The 16,922-nt window shown below is 47.8% G+C and overlaps 1 protein-coding gene across 2 annotated transcripts in view; it reads left to right on the top strand.

Moving 5' to 3' along the window:
* The first annotated feature begins 1,608 nt into the window (after positions 1-1,608).
* The window catches only part of ETS1 (ETS proto-oncogene 1, transcription factor), a 33,064-nt gene continuing 17,750 nt past the window's right edge, over positions 1,609-16,922 (top strand). The window contains exon 1 of one of the 2 annotated variants that reach the window (XM_040326203.1): positions 1,609-1,755. In XM_040326203.1, the coding sequence (XP_040182137.1) occupies positions 1,674-1,755 (82 nt within the window). In that variant the 5' untranslated portion in view covers positions 1,609-1,673. The remainder of the gene's footprint in view (positions 1,756-16,922) is intronic. The other variant, XM_040326202.1, reaches the window with a different exon arrangement.

The raw sequence follows: 16,922 nt of genomic DNA, 5'->3' as shown, positions 1-16,922 counted from the left end.
TGCATGTTTCATGTCCCATCAGTGATCATTGCATGTTTCATGTCCCATCAGTGATCATTGCATGTCCCCATGTCCCATCAGTGATCATTGCATGTCCCCATGTCCCATCAGTGATCATTGCATGTCCCCATGTCCCATCAGTGATCATTGCATGTCCCTGTGTCCCATCAGTGATCATTGCATGTTTCCATGTACCATCAGTGATCATTGCATGTCCCCGTGTCCCATCAGTGATCATTGCATGTCCCCGTGTCCCATTAGTGATCATTGCATGTCCCCGTGTCCCATCAGTGATCATTGCATGTCCCCGTGTACCATCAGTGATCACTGCATGTCCCCGTGTACCATCAGTGATCACTGCATGTCCCCGTGTACCATCAGTGATCATTGCATGTCCCCGTGTACCATCAGTGATCATTGCATGTCCCCATGTCCCATCAGTGATCATTGCATGTCCCCATGTCCCATCAGTGATCATTGCATGTCCCCATGTCCCATCAGTGATCATTGCATGTCCCCATGTCCCATCAGTGATCATTGCATGTTTCCATGTACCATCAGTGATCATTCCATGTCCCCATGTCCCATCAGCGATCATTGCATGTCCCCGTGTACCATCATCAATTATCATTGCATGTCCCCGTGTCCCATCAGTGATCATTGCATGTCCCCGTGTACCATCAGTGATCATTGCATGTCCCCGTGTCCCATCAGTGATCATTGCATGTCCCCATGTCCCATCAGTGATCATTGCATGTCCCCATGTCCCATCAGTGATCATTGCATGTTTCCATGTACCATCAGTGATCATTCCATGTCCCCATGTCCCATCAGCGATCATTGCATGTCCCCGTGTACCATCATCAATTATCATTGCATGTCCCCGTGTCCCATCAGTGATCATTGCATGTCCCCGTGTACCATCAGTGATCATTGCATGTCCCCGTGTACCATCAGTGATCATTGCATGTCCCCGTGTACCATCAGTGATCATTGCATGTCCCCGTGTACCATCAGTGATCATTGCATGTCCCCATGTCCCATCAGTGATCATTGCATGTCCCCATGTACCATCAGTGATCATTGCATGTCCCCGTGTACCATCAGTGATCATTGCATGTCCCCGTGTACCATCAGTGATCATTGCATGTCCCCGTGTACCATCAGTGATCATTGCATGTCCCCGTGTACCATCATCAATTATCATTGCATGTCCCCATGTCCCATCAGTGATCATTGCATGTCCCCGTGTACCATCAGTGATCATTGCATGTCCCCATGTCCCATCAGTGATCATTGCATGTCCCCATGTACCATCATCAATTATCATTGCATGTCCCCATGTACCATCAGTGATCATTGCATGTCCCCATGTCCCATCAGTGATCATTGCATGTCCCCATGTACCATCATCAATTATCATTGCATGTCCCCATGTCCCATCAGTGATCATTGCATGTTTCCATGTCCCATCAGTGATCATTGCATGATGTCTGTACTGTACATAGCTCTCTCTCTCTACAATCGTGTATCTTCGTACATAGATCGAAGAGTGCTGCTGATGGCTCTCTGTCCTGCCCCTTCCCGTGTGATTGGCCCGAGCCGGCCCCGCCCCCTGTCAGTGCAGGCGGCCGCTCGGCAGGGGGAGATCAGTGTGTGCTCGGATCGGGACGATGAAGGCGGCGTTAGAGATGAAGCCCGGACTGACCATCATCAAGACGGAGAAGGTGGAATATGAGCCGATCTCCTGTGCCGGTGAGTGTCCAGGACCGACAAGGATTGGGGGGGCCCCACATACTGATACCCGCGGGGGCCACACAGGCCTGAGAGCTGGCCGCACCCTGATGATGCCCATTGTCACTGCTGCCGGACACTGACTGCAAGCACAGAGACCGGCTGCTGTGAGGACCGGAGGATGGGGGTGATGGTGCTACTCAGGAGGGGCATCCGTGCTGGGGTTTCCTAAATGGAGGTGATCCGAGAGAGCAGTGGTCAGTTTTGGGGTGCCTAGCTTGGATGCCCAGGATGAGGATCAGTGTGCAGTGCCCCAGGATGAGGATCAGTTGGAGTGCCCCAGGGTGAGGATCAGTGTGCAGTGCCCCAGGGTGAGGATCAGTTTGCAGTGCCCCAGGATGAGGATCAGTGTGCAGTGCCCCAGGGTGAGGATCAGTGTGCAGTGCCCCAGGGTGAGGATCAGTTTGCAGTGCCCCAGGATGAGGATCAGTTTGCAGCGCCCAGGATGAGGATCAGTTTGCAGTGCCCCAGGATGAGGATCAGTTTGCAGTGCCCCAGGGTGAGGACCAGTTTGCAGTGCCCCAGGATGAGGACCAGTGGGCAGGGGTGCCCAGGATGAGGGTGATAAGTGCTGTTGGTGGTGATCAGTTTTGGATTGTCTTTGGTTGGGGATGATCAGTTGGGGGGGGGGGGGGGTGCCGTCTCCTGGCCCCCAGGCTGTAGATGAAGAGATGAGTATGTGTGATATGTAGAATCCTTTGTGTAATCAGTGTTGTCTCCTCCCAGCAGGGGACTGACTGGTCCTCTTCACTGGGCATCTGACTGCAGCTGCTGTGGAGCCTCTTGGCACCCACCTAGCTCACCAAAAACTTCTTAGGAGAGTTCTGTCATTAAATTGGCACATCTGTATGAAGGGTGTGCATGGTGTTATCTGTTGCCCATAACTGGTGGCAGATACCGGTAGCATCACCCAGTGTGCCAGGTGAGCCCCCTGACCCACCTAAGGGTTCTGCATGCTGTCAGTGATCCTGGGAGCCCCCCCTCCCCGGTCAGGCTCGGTCACAGGATGTTTCCATGCAAGGCGAAGGGAGGCGTCATCTGTCCATTGATAAAACTTGGCGCAGGTTCTTTACCATTATTAATAGACCTGAACAGGGTCACTCCCAGAGGGGGATCCCCGGGTGGGTTCTTGGAGAGGTCTGACCCCCGGGCTCACCTCGTGTCACCCAATCGGATCAGAATATTTGGGAGAGAGAGAAGTTCTCTTATCAGGATCCAAACACAGACTTCATCATCTGTGGCTGGACTGAGCTGCAGCTATGTACTGTCCATTGCAACATCCCCCATTGTGTGCATTCCTGTGTGTGAGGATACAGAACCAGGGGTAGACCCCTCACTAAAGATTGTTGTGAGAACATGATCATTTCTATGTGCCAGGGACCCTTATAAAGATTGGTGACTGCCGGGACCCCTATCTAAAGACCAGCAGGCTCCAGGACCCCTCGATAAAGACCAGTGTGTGCCAGAGACTTGCATCTAAAAACTGGTGTTTTACTAGGAACCCCCCTATTAAAGACTGCAGTGTGCCAGGGAGCTCGTCTAAACACCAGCCTGTGCCAGGGACCCCTCATTAAACACTGGTGTGTGCCAGGGTTCGCTCTTTATACAATGGTGTCTGCCAGAGAGCTCATCTAAACACTGATATGTGCCAGGGAGCCCCCATGAAGATTGGCGTTTGCCAGGCACCCCCATCTAAACACCAACGTGTGCCAGGGACCCCTCATTAAAGGCTGGAGTATGCCAGGGACCCTAAACACCAACGTATGCCAGGGACCCCTCATTAAACACCGATGTGTGCCAGGGTTCCCTCTTTATACAATGGTGTCTGCCAGAGAGCTCATTTAAACACTGATATGTGCCAGGGAGCCCCCATTAAGAATTACCTGTACCAGGGACCCCATCTAAACATTGTGTGTGCCAGGGACCCCTCATTAAGAATGACGTGTACCAGGGACCCCATCTAAACATTGTGTGTGCCAGGGACCCCTCATTAAGAATGACGTGTATCAGGGACCCCATCTAAACACTGTGTGCCAGGGACCCCTCGTTAAAGACTGGAGTATGCCAGGGACCCCATCTAAACACCAACGTGTGCCAGGGACCCCTCATTAAAGACTGGAGTATGCCAGGGACCCCATCTAAACACCGGCTTATACCAGGGACCCCTTTGCGTAGGTCTGTGTATCTTTCACCCCCAGATGTGGGAAGATTCATTGTCCTCTGTGTTAAACTGTTTTCTCATGACTCTAATGAGGGAAACAACGTTCCCTTTTTTGTTTCATTGTTTGTGAAATGTTAAAGTGCGATTTACATTCAGTGTACTGAGCAGAGATTTTCACCCCTCACTAAACACCGATGTGTGCCAGGGTTCCCTCTTTATACAATGGTGTCTGCCAGAGAGCTCATCTAAACACTGATATGTGCCAGGGAGCCCCCATGAAGATTGGCGTTTGTCAGGGACCCCATCTAAACACCAACGTGTGCCAGGGACCCCTCATTAAAGGCTGGAGTATGCCATGGACCCCTCAGAGGCTGGAGCATGCCCGGGACCCTAAACACCAACGTGTGCCAAGGACCCCTCATTAAAGACTGGAGTATGCCAGGGACCCCCATCTAAACACTGGCTCATGCCAGGGACCACTTTGTGTAGGTCTGTGTATCTTTCACCCCCAGATGTGGGAAGATTCATTGTGTTAAACTGTTTTCTCATGACTCTAATAAGGGAAACAATGTTTCTTTTTTTTGTTTCATTGTTTGTGAGAAGTTAAAGTGCGATTTACATTCAGTGTACTGAGCAGAGATCTTCACCCCTCGCCCCACCCCCTCTACTCCTTACTGTATTGCAGGAATTTGAATAGCTAATGCTGATATCAGAATGAATGACATACACAGCATTGTTCACTGTTGTGGGTCTTTGTACCAGTTCAGATGTTGCTGCTTGGCGAGGTGAAAGCCACACATATGTTACAGTTTGATTCTACAATATCTGTACAATATCTTTAGATTTACCTAAACTCTCCATACAGATTGTATCCAATCTGATTGTGCAATCTTTTTTTGTTTTTTACCTGCCAATAAATGCCAATCAGATTGTAACATGTATGGTCGGGGTTATGCTTGGTCAGTAAAGCCGTGTACAATGCAGAATCCCCTGGCAACCAGAAGTCAACCCTTCACTGACCTTAGTGTGGTGTGCAGGAGTGTGTTGATGTTGTGGGGGGAGGAGGGGGCTGTGTGTAAACAGTATATCAGGCAGTTAATCTGGGCCTCGCCCGCTGCCTGCAGAGAGGACGGTGAGATCAGAGATCTGACAGAGGTGACAACAGACGAGGTGACCACAGCCCTGCACAGGGATGGACACTTCTCCCTGACCTATGTTCAGTCATTATTCATGTAGTGCCAACATGTTACCCTTCATATGCCATAAGGATATTGGTGATCTGCGGAGATTGTGGCATAGTGCTGATTGTACAGCTGACACGTCTGTCTATGTATGGGCAACATTCCCGATATTCTTCTGTATTTTGTGTAGGTAGATCAGGGTTGTAGTCTGTTGGTTATAGTAACTGTTCCCATTGGCGATATACGCTGCGGAATCATCTCTTCTAAGATTATCATTCAGATCGCAATTTGAATGATGAGCCGTCTGCATTGGCAGGACTGAGCCCCCTGTATATGTAGTCCTGTCCATTGTGGACATCACCCCCCCCCCCCCCCCCCAAACCTCTCCACCATGGTGTGAAAGCTCTGCAAGAGATGGAAATGTCCACTGATAGCTTCAGGGACTGTAAGGAATCAGACAGCTGGAGAAACTGCTGCACTGTAAGGGTCACCAGCACAGAATCTGCTGACATTAATTCAAAAGGTGAATGCAGATGGAGTTGTTGCAGATTCATCTTTGGAAATGGGTTGCTGTGTCCATGAACTCCACTTGTCCTCTCCCCTGTGAGAGCGTCCGTCAGACAGGACCCCACCAATCGCCAGGACTGATGACAATTGGGCGGTGCCATACTCTGGAAGCTGATAATCTCATAGATCGCTTCATCATCTGAAAATGCCCTGGTGACTTTCACACTGCTGACAGCATCGCAGCACTGATTGACATCCTCGGGGCGATGAGTTTTGGCAATGCCGTTTTGTTTGTAGAAATGCAGTTTAGTGAGGAGACACGAAGGACTGTGTACATAATGCAGAGGACAGAGGAGGGGTACATCTAGGGCCCGTTTACATCATAACTGTATAACAACACACCTCACAATGGATGGGATGCCAGTGCCCCCGATCCTACCTAAAATCACACAAATGTAATACATTGCTGTGTGATACAACGTTGGTGTGCCTTGCCTTAGTGCAGGGATATGCAATTAGCGGACCTCCAGCTGTTGGAAAACTACAAGTCCCATCATGCTTCTTCCTCTGGGTGTCATGCTTGTGGCTGTCAGAGTATTGCTATGCCTCATGGGAATTGTAGTTCTGCAACAACTGGAGGTCCGCTAATTGCATATCCCTGCCTTAGTGCATTGGGGTGCCATTCAAAATGAAGGGCACTGCAACGCATGTTAGGTTTTTGTAAATCGCAAATTTGCATTTTTAGTCTTTAGAAATTGGCTTGGAAGATTGGTGACCCATGAAAAGATATTTTCCGCTCCACCGTGATGTGATGCATCGGTTCTGTACCGAGGATGCTCTGTGCTGCACTGAGCTTCAAGAAGAGAAGGAGCCCGTCCACATCTATGCGGTGCAAATTTTGGTGTGACATGTTTTAAGCATGTTACCATTAAACTCCATAGAATGTGTTCTCTGATCAACGTGCATGAAAGATGCACCTAGAAAACACTGGTGTGAACAAGGCCGCAGGAGCGCCAGATTTATCGCCAATCTACACTAATGATTCTCTGACTGTCAGCATAGGTGTGCGCAGCCTATTGCATTAGGGTGCCAAAGCTCGAATACATACATGCCTGTGCGTGCGTCTGTATATATTTACTGACAGTGTCAGTAGGGCAGTAGAAGGTGTCAGTATTTTTATTTATTTGTTTGTTATTATTTTGTTTTACAATTTTTTAGGAGTCCTGTTAGGGGGCTTTGCTGAAATATCAGGAGTCGAAACAGGAGGAATCTGCGCTGCACAGGGTGATTGGGGTGTGCCCAGGCACATCTGGCACACTCTGTGTGCATGCCTATGACTACCAGACGGCAATGGCTGACCTCTGCCTCCCTGTGTGCAAACACAGGCCTGGTACAGGCTTATGATGAAAATTCGGAGGCTCCATCTACCTAACTTACCCAGTGCCCACAGAAGAGGATCTGACTTTCTAGAATGCCTTTAGTAAGTGTTTGAAATGACTTTCAGCGGCTTTCCTTAAAGGGGTTGCAATGTCTCGTTTTTTTTTTTCTTAATAACAAATATGGCATACTTTCCTCCCCCGTGCAAGGGTTTTGCACAGAGTGGGCCCAATCCTCCTCCTCTGGGGTTCCTCCGCGGCACTCCTGGCTTCTCTTCTTCTTGAGTGCCCTCAAGAAGAGTGGTGAGTGAGTACTTGCAGAAGCTTTTTCCCTGGGGGCACTCGTGTGGGCACGCTCTTGTGTCCTGCAGCTACGTCTATTGACACGAACAGTAGGATTTGACCCTGCGTCGTATTTGATTGACGGCACCGGGAGCCAATGGCTCGTCCCCGTCACTGGAAAGTTTTGGGTTCAGGTAAGTAAAAGGGGGGCAGCTGCAGCAGGGGGAGGTTTTTCACCTTAATGCATTGTTTGCACAAGGGTTTACAACCTTTTTAACCAGGCAGCATGCTGCAGCTTTTACATTTGCACATCAATACAGTGATAATTACCAAAAATATGCGGTGCTCAGCCCTTTCTATGCTACAAACCTGGCAAAGATTAGCCCTGCCATCTCCAGTGAGGCCCCTGTGTTGTCACCCTTACCGCCCTATAGAGGAACAGTGTTCGGTGACACACACCAGCTGTACCCCGAATAAGATGAAGCCACACTGAGCTGTGACACCAATACCTGTGCTCTGCACCCTCTCAGCCAATAGGAAGGCTTCTGGCTGTGTGTGTGGGAGTCAGGTTGGGGGCCCGGCCTTCCTCGGCACGCACTGTGGTCAGGCTGACGAAGAGCAGCTCAGTTTAGATCTGTAACGGTTTTCACACCTCAGGCTGCAGCTGTGTGTGTGTGTGTGTATGTGTGTGTGTGTGTGTGTGTATGTGTATGTATGTATGGCGGTGTCACTGGCCCAATACAGAAATCTAACAAACTGGAATAAAGATACTTTATTCCGCTGACAGCATATTTCCAACTGGGAGCCAATAGGATTTGAAAGTGACAGTCAGATGTCTAAAAATAGAGATCCTTATCCTTGTTTAATGCTTTGTTAACTGATTCTTTAGTGCCGTATTCCATGTGATACTCATCAGTTTACCATTCACAGTATCAGACAGTCCGTACATCATCCAACAGTCAGAGCATCACCCGGCGGGTGACCTAAACGTCAGAGCATCACCCGGCGGGTGACCTAAACGTCAGAGCATCACCCGGCGGGTGACCTAAACGTCAGAGCATCACCCGGCGGGTGACCTAAACGTCAGAGCATCACCCGCCGGGTGACCTAAACGTCAGAGCATCACCCGGCGGGTGACCTAAACGTCAGAGCATCACCCGGCGGGTGACCTAAACGTCAGAGCATCACCCGGCGGGTGACCTAAACGTCAGAGCATCACCCGGCGGGTGACCTAAAAGTCAGAGCATCACCCGGCGGGTCATTCTACAGCATAGGTGTAAAGCTCAAAACACACATGTGTGTCTACATACTAATGAGCCGGCATATTGACCTCCCTGCTGACACAGCGAAAGAGAAAAGCGTAAACTTGTTTTCTTATGGCAGAGCCAGTAAAAGGGGGATATTTCCCATCTACCTACCGTCACACAGAGCGATAATGCAGATGCGCATGGGGTGATTAGGGTGTGTGCCCAGGCACAAACCCGTCGCACCCTGTGGGCATGCCTATGTCACCTGGTACCCTGGTATATGCAGACATGGGTTGTTATTGCAACTTTTAGCTGAAAGTTATCCGCAGTCTGAATTCTAGATCTCCACATACTAGCCAAGCCAAATGTTCTCAATGGCATGTTCTATACAGATGTGCCCAGGCCCCTCTCTAGTAGCCAATTGTGTGTCAGGCAGTACAGCCGAGAACCCTGCCAAAGAAGTGCTGAAATAAGATTAATTAAACACATAGGCAGGCGCTGGTCATAAAACTTCAAGCAGCAACCAATTAAAGTGATATTAAACCCAAACCAAAGATGTAATACATTGCAGCTCACCAATCGTTGGATGTGGTGGCTGCATTCGTTTTCTCTTTTTAGGCTTTCTTACTTCTGTTGTTACCTGGTGATCTGGCCAGTAACTGACCTCCTGCATTAGAATTTCCGCGCTCTGGATGAAGAAGCAGAGGAACACCTTTGGACAGCAGCGTTGTCAATCTGGGGGGAAAGGAGTGTTGGATGTACTAATGCAGATTTAGATACACGAACAAATTGAAGCCACACTCCGGCTCACACGTTATAATCAGTTACAGCAAACGGATATTCCTTTTGAGATAAAGGTTTTACATAAATAAAAGCTGATCATTGTAGGCATCCCTGACCTTCATAAATAGTTTTTCTCAACCCTCTAACTGCTGCATCTGCAGGACGACTTGTTCTGTTGAAAAACAGCAGACTTTCTGGCTGGATCACCAGGTGAAAATAAAGACAGAGGGCCAGATTCTCAAAGAATTACGTTACGCTGCGGCGGCATAACGTATCCTATTTCTATGAATCAGCCGCATAGATACGACAAGCGTATCTCAGAGATACGACGGCGTATCTCTGCTGTGAATCTGGCCCAGAATGCCTAAAAAATGAATGCAACAACCACATCCAAGAATTGGTAAGCTGCAATAGAATAAATGTTTGCTTTTGGGTTTATACGCTTTCCGCCCGCGCTAAAGCCGGCCGTCGTCCTCTGTGATGGTCCTTCGGACTCAACTGATCACAGAACAGGGAAAAGGGCCAATCACAGCGGGCCCTTCACCACGTGCACTCAGCTGTCAGCCAATGACAGCGGATCACGGAAGTAAACAGAAGGTGGTTATGGGCTTTTTTGCTCCTTACAATCAGCGTGAGGAGAATATAAGAAAGCCGATTACTGCCTTCTATTACAGGAACATCAGTCCCAATCTGTGCCCGTCAGTGCTGCAAATCAATGCCCACCAGTGCCACCTTTCAGTGCCAACCAGTGCCTTCTCATCAGTGCCCATCAGTGAAGGAGCTAAATTACCTGTTTGAGAATTTTGATTTTTTTTTCATATTTTGTTATAAAATTCTGTAGTCTTTTTTGTTTGTTTGGCAAAAAATAAAAAACCCAGCAGTGATCCCACCAAAAGAAAGCTCTGTTTGTGTACAGTGTTACATGACTGCACAATTGTCATTCAAAGTGTGAGAGCGGGTCAGGAAGGGTGGTTAGCACTGGTAAGCAATGCATAGTGCACATAAGGCATGCAAACATGGCCTCTCGTCAAGCATGATGTTACTTTTCTTAGACCAACAGATTTGTATAGAGAGACGAACAGTTAAACTCAATCTCTGAGTGGCTCTGAAAACTTTATTTGCAAAAAGTGTGGCTGCCGCCATAAATGCTTTTTAGGATTGGGAATACATTTTTTAAAATAATTTCTACACATTGGTAAGAAAAATCCAGCAACAGGGCATCCACACCACTGTGTTGTGAAAATGTGCTCAGCAAGCAATGCACGTTTCATGCGTTGGTGCACTGCATCAATGGCACTGGAAGGGGGAGGTTGCAGCTTGTACAGTCAGTCAGAATCTCTAAAGACAGATCTGTAGACCTCATTGCTGGAAAAACTCCCAGACGTCTGTCATAAATGAGCTGTGATATCAGGAGATGGAGGCTGGTGTAGAGGATATACATTGTTCTGTAACTATGTTTCTGCTGTCCCAGCAGATTGCTGCTCTCATGAGTTTCTCAGGCAACATGTTCCTGTCCCTATACACAATGTTAGATCTCAATATATATTATTTGAGGGTCGCTCAGGAGATGTAGAATATAATTTATATGGTATATTGTCATCATATACTGTAGCAATGTATAGTAGCCCATGCGGTAAGTATATAGAACATCTAATAGGGGGGGGGGGGGGGGTGATGGAAAAGGCACGATAAATCTTAAAGGGGAAGGAGCAGCCATGCAATCCTAAAAGTGGAAGTGTAACGAAAAGCAGTGAAGAGTCAGACTGTGCAGCTTGGAGAAATCTGAGCACATTGTAAAGAGAACCCGTCTGATTAATATGAAGTATACGGCTCCTAGTGCCCTGTGTACTCTGGCAAAGCCGCTGCAGGTTCCGGCCTCTTCGGGCAAGGAGAAGACTGTAAAGTCATGGCTCCATGTATGCATATGAGAACAACAGTCAATTATCTTGCCTATGCTAGTTCCGGGGCAGTGGAGGTGAATGTGAGTTTTGTTGACACCTGGGGGGTAGAATGAGGTCAACAATCCTGAAGCCTTATTGCAGGTGTGGCCAACTAGTGGCCCGCGGAGCCCTCTGATGTGGCCCACGGACTCCAGCTCTGGAATGGCAGGTTGGCAAGCAAAGATCGCAAGTTGCCGACCCGCCATACCACAGCATCAGTGTTGTGATAGAAAATTGGTGGTAGAGGAAGATAGCGGCTGCGGAGCAGAGCACCATAAGCCAATGCTTCCTCTACAGTGCCGTCTTTTGCTACAGGCGGAGTCTATGGCAAAGTTCAGCTAACCCGCAGGATAGACACAGCTGCACTCGCGGTATGGGTAAGGTCTTAGGCCCCTTTCACACGATCAGCCCGACCAAATGGGACCCTCGATTCACCTCTACAGAGCGACAGATGTCTGTTTTACGCCCACCTACCTCCAATCTGAAAAACATTTGTCCCCTTCCATCTGGGCAGATAGGAGGGCCTATAGAGTAGCCGTGACCTGTCATCCGTCCGCTCCGCTCATTGTGGCCCGCGACTGGTTACCTGAGTGTTGTGACTGGTACTCTTTATAATGGTTCTGGGGGAGCAGATATCCATAAGAGATCCTGCAGAGTATCTGGTGGAAGAAGAGGCCTGGTGCTGAGGAGAAGAGTAGGGCTGCAATTAACGATTATTTTCATAATCGATTAGTTGGCCAATTATTGTTTTGATTAATCGGTTAATCTTAAAAAAAAAAAAAGGGGGCCATACGTCTCCCTTTAAAAAAAAATTATAATTTTAAGAACGTTTGTTCGATGTTCTAATCGTCAGTGGGGTCAAATCGACGTTTGTTTGTCAAAGGAATTTTCAGACCTTGTATGCGGTTTTCGTTCAGAAATTACATTGAATTCTAAAACTGAATGTTAAAGGCAAGTGAAAATTTCAAACAACGTTCTTTCCTTCAGCGAATGTACAATTTTTTTTCATATTAATATAATATTAACAGTAGTAATTATTTGATATTTTTGTACTATAAAGAATTTTTTTTTTAACCCATTATGTTACTGGCCAATTAATCGATTATGAAAATAGTAATCGATTAATTTCATAATCGATTAGTTATCGATTAGTTGTTTCGGCCCTAGACAAGAGCAATCATGTGTCTCATACATAGAACAATGACAACATGTACATGTAGTGCAGTCTGATGGATTTGCTGGGTGGTGATGAGTGACAGGTCCTCACATTAAAGTAAACCTGTCTGGAAAAGATGAAGGGTGCCTTTACTTGGCGCTCCTTCCAAAAATGCAGCTGTCATTCTGATTCTTTCTTCAATACCCCGAGTCATTGACCAGCAACAATTCTGAAATGCCAACTATAAGGCTTGTGTCAGAAACTCAGAACTATGGAGACCAGAGACAGCCAGGTAGCGAGCATATTCAGACCCTTTTTATCCTTCCCAGCACAGCTCTGTCATCCCAATGTGTCCCATCACATGGAATGGAGTCCCCATAGCATTCCTATTACTCGGCACTTAGTGTGTCATGAGTCATCTCATTCCTGTGATATCACAGAGTACCGGCCAGACACTGACACACCGACATGTGCATGGAGTGCTGAGCGCCAGCTTAACCCTTCACACAACTCACAGGGGTAAGAAACTGTACAGAGAATACTGGGCCAGTCACAGCCTCTGCACCAGAAGAGCTTACACTCTTAAAGATGAGCTACATCCCCCCCCCCCCCACCAAAAAATTAACAGCTACAAATACTGTAGCTGCTGACTTGGTATTAGAGCACTTACCTGTCCAGGGAGCCCGTGGTGTCCTCACTCAAGCTGATTCTTGAATTGGCTTTCGGGTGCTGGCTCTGCCATCTTGGGTAAGGGAACATGGCAGTGAAGCCTGCACTTTCTCAATGGGCCGGCTGCGATAAGGGCTGAACTTCTGGCTGAGTTTGCTGCCCACCTCCCCGCCCCATGGTGCAAAATCTGGCATCAGAGGGGGGGGGGGGGGCAGACAAGTGGAGTTTCCCCTTTTGGGTGAAGCTTCACAGTCACATACTATTATTGGTGTTATCAATTAATATAGCTTTGACATATTTCTCAGTGCTGTACAGAGAACACAGAGCCAGTCACGTCAGGCTCTGTACCAAAGGAGCTTACAATGTAATGTCCCCTTCACAGTCGCACACTGTTATTACCATTATACATTTATATGACATATACAGAGTACATGTAGTGTCTAGTGTTCTTGGTAAGAATTGAGCCCAGGGCCTTATTGCTAATAGGGAAGAGTACCAACCATTTGACCTCCATCCTCATCTTAGCTGTCATGCTCTTCCACAAACTTAAACCAGATTGGTTGATGTGGAGAAAAATATTTTTTGAAGGCATTTTCCAGAGCGTGGCCCTTTGTTACTAATAAGGATGAGCTCCAGCGTGTTCGCATAGAGCACGTGCAGAGCCCGCCAGGAAGTTTTTGCATGGTGCTGCGCTAATCACAGCCAGGGAGACATTTCCCGATGCTCGGCTGCAGAGATCGGGAAATGTCTCCCTGGCTATGATTAGCGCAGCGCCGTGCAGACTTCCTGGCGGGCTCTGCACGTGTACTATGCGAACACGCTGGAGCTCATCCTTAGTTGCTAATATAATAGAATCCAGCCCTCTTTATCAAATACTCTAGCGCTGCCCATACACGCTACAATCTGATTGTAAATGTAAGGCTGTATTCACACTATAGTAGCGGGTGAATGCGCCTAAAATGCGTGTCAGGCTTGCAGTGCCATACATTTTTTGTTTTGGGGTTGTGATGTACTTTAAATGTTAGGTGAAACCTTTTCTGTCACAGCGACATAAATGCCACTGAAAATTCACCCCTTGGAGGTTTTGGTGTTGAATATTCTGTAAATTATTGGGCTGAGAAACACACACTAAAATGAAATGATTTGTGTTGATCAGCGCAGAGCTTCTGTCGACGCGTTTCCACCATCCTCCCTTTCTAGGATTTGGTCTGGGGCAGTAATGACGGTTGCTAGGAGTGTCTCATGCTTTTTGTTTCCCACATGGTGGAGTGTTGGACTTGTTGTATTGGCGGTGTTCTCTGGCATAGGCTGGCGGAGAGCTGAGAGAAGAGGCTTCCCCGAGGGAGTGGCAGTGCGGGGCTGTGAGAAGACCTTCCTGAAATGGCTTCCATATGAGAGGGGCACCTCCAAGGGTGGCAGATGCATGTGAGGAGAAAGGGTCCCTTAACCCTTTCCCAGCCACTCCTTGCACTCTGCTTCCCACATTTCATGTGCGTGAGTAGCGGGCCGAGCCAGTGTGGGAATGTTTGGGATTTGCCGAAGACGCAACACTGACTGAGATCCCATGCACGCTGTGACGACTAACTGGAGGGGCTCACATTACACTGGGATGACTCAGTGGTAGGGGGCGGAGGACACCCATTAACCCCACCACAGCTGGCCTGGAGCAGAGGCGGCTTTTTATGTGCCGCCTGTTGGCTTTACAGGAACATGTGATCGCTCCAAGGGAAATAAACGCCTGGAAGGACAAGCAGCCCTCACACTGGGCCCGTTATGAGTGCCGGGAGTTCTTCCTCACCTTCCTTTCCATAAGAAATTCCAGCTTCGCCTGAGGCTTTTACTGTAAACCTGATCAACTATTTCAAAGCTTTTTATTTTCCGTCCACGGTCAGGAGCGTAGCTGCCCTGCGTGTAATACGGATAGCTGAAGTGGCAAGGCCTCGCTTTGCCCAGGTTTAGGCTGCTTTTTGTTAAATGAAGACAGATTTTTATATGTAGGGCTCTCCAAATCTGACTCCAAATTATTGTCCCATATCCGCCATCAATACTGTGTGTATCTATCTACAGTATCTCTCTATAATTTTATATATATTTAACAGTCAGATTATACAGTAGATAAATGTAAAGAGGAACGGATCGCCACAACTCCTGACCAGCCCAGGTCGCTAAAGAACGGCTTCAGCCTACATGTGTCCAGCAAACCACACTGCAGAAATAGGAATCGATAGCTTGACCGCCACACTTCACTGAGTGGTCAGCAGGTAAAATAAAAGTGGCTTTAGCATAATTTCCCCAACATGTTTCTCCCCATGGAGATGACATCAAGGTGTATGGCTTGGTGGAGATATGTAAGCTGAGGCCACTTTTTATCGATTCTTCACCTGGGCTGGTTGGGAGTATCGGCGATCCTTTACATTTACTAACCCCCCTGGATTGGAATAAGGACAAGCCTGCACCCCATGTTCTGTAAGACAGGGATATGTTGTCACCTCTACTTTGAGCAGCACCAAAAGCAACCAAATAGGTATACAGTAGGTGAAGTTAGAGCCGGTTCACACAGGGGCGACTTAGCGGCCTGACAAGTTGCGTTCCGTTCTGTACTATGGAACCGTTCTAATAGGAGCGACTCAAGTCGATCAGACTTAGAAAAAGGTTCCTGTATGACTTTAGGGTGACTTGCATTGACTTCAATACAGAAGTAATTTTGCAAGTCGTGTGCAGATTGCCTTGCCAAGTCGCTCCTGTGTGAAGAAGATGGCCGATAAGTGATTTCATTTCATATCACAGAGGTACAAGGAGACTGCATTTCTAACAGAATCGATAGACAAATTACCTTCCCTGAAAACACAAAAATGAATGCAGCCGCTATATGTAGGGGCTGGTACGCTGCAATATATAACACAAATAAATTGTTCTTGGGTTTAGATACGCTTTAAATGTTGTGTGTGTCATCCTTGTGTTGTGTAAATGTTGTCCTTATGCTTGCTTGTGTTTTCTCCATGTTTTTGTGTTGTCTCAAGTTATGTGAGTGTTGTTTCCTCATTGTGTAGTTCTGTCCCCTATTGTGTTGCCTCTGCACTGCATCTCCACGTTGTGAAGAGTTGTCTCAACACTCTGTCTCTGCGTTGTGTATTTTCCCCTCACTGTGTCATCTATGCATTGTGTGGTTTTCTCTCTGCATTGTGCGGTGTTGTCACCTCGCTGTATCGTGTCTGCGTTGTGCAGTGTCGTCTCCTCCTTGTGTCTCTCTGCGCTGTATGAGTGGCATCTCACTTTGTAGTCCTTTGTGTTTGTCTTGTACCTGAAGTGCCTCCTATTATCAGGCCGCCCTGTTGGCTTTGTGTGAGGACTCGGCTGCTGTGATAATCCGCACTAATATCTTCTAATCCCCTGTGATCTTTGTGAGATGAGGCCACCAGCCGGGCCCCCCTCCTGCAATCTGATCTGACTGCTCACATCACAGCCGGAGTCATCGTGTGCCATAAGGAGGACTCTCCGAGAAGATCGATACTCTAGTGGCCCCCGGGAAAAGAGAGGCACATTACAACACCAGGAAATACTGTATATTCTGTCACTTGTCAGGGCCGCTGCAAGGATTTTTGTCTACTTAGTTGAAGGAGCACATGTGCTAAAATTATTGCTTTCACTTGTTTTCATACTTGGGTGCCCCAACGCATGCATTTTTTGTAGGTGGGGGGGCTGAACATGTTATATGTCGTCTTGTATGCTTAAAAGATTTTTGGTTTAATATAATTTTTTTACATAAATTTGATTGCTGTCATAGGGGACCAATAGCCACCTATGTTATAGTATATAGGTGACAGGT

Source organism: Rana temporaria, chromosome 10 (genome assembly GCF_905171775.1).
Source record: "Rana temporaria chromosome 10, aRanTem1.1, whole genome shotgun sequence".
Taxonomy (NCBI): domain Eukaryota; kingdom Metazoa; phylum Chordata; class Amphibia; order Anura; family Ranidae; genus Rana; species Rana temporaria.
Note: the sequence above shows the minus strand (reverse complement) of the source record. Positions and strands in the feature narration are given on the sequence as shown.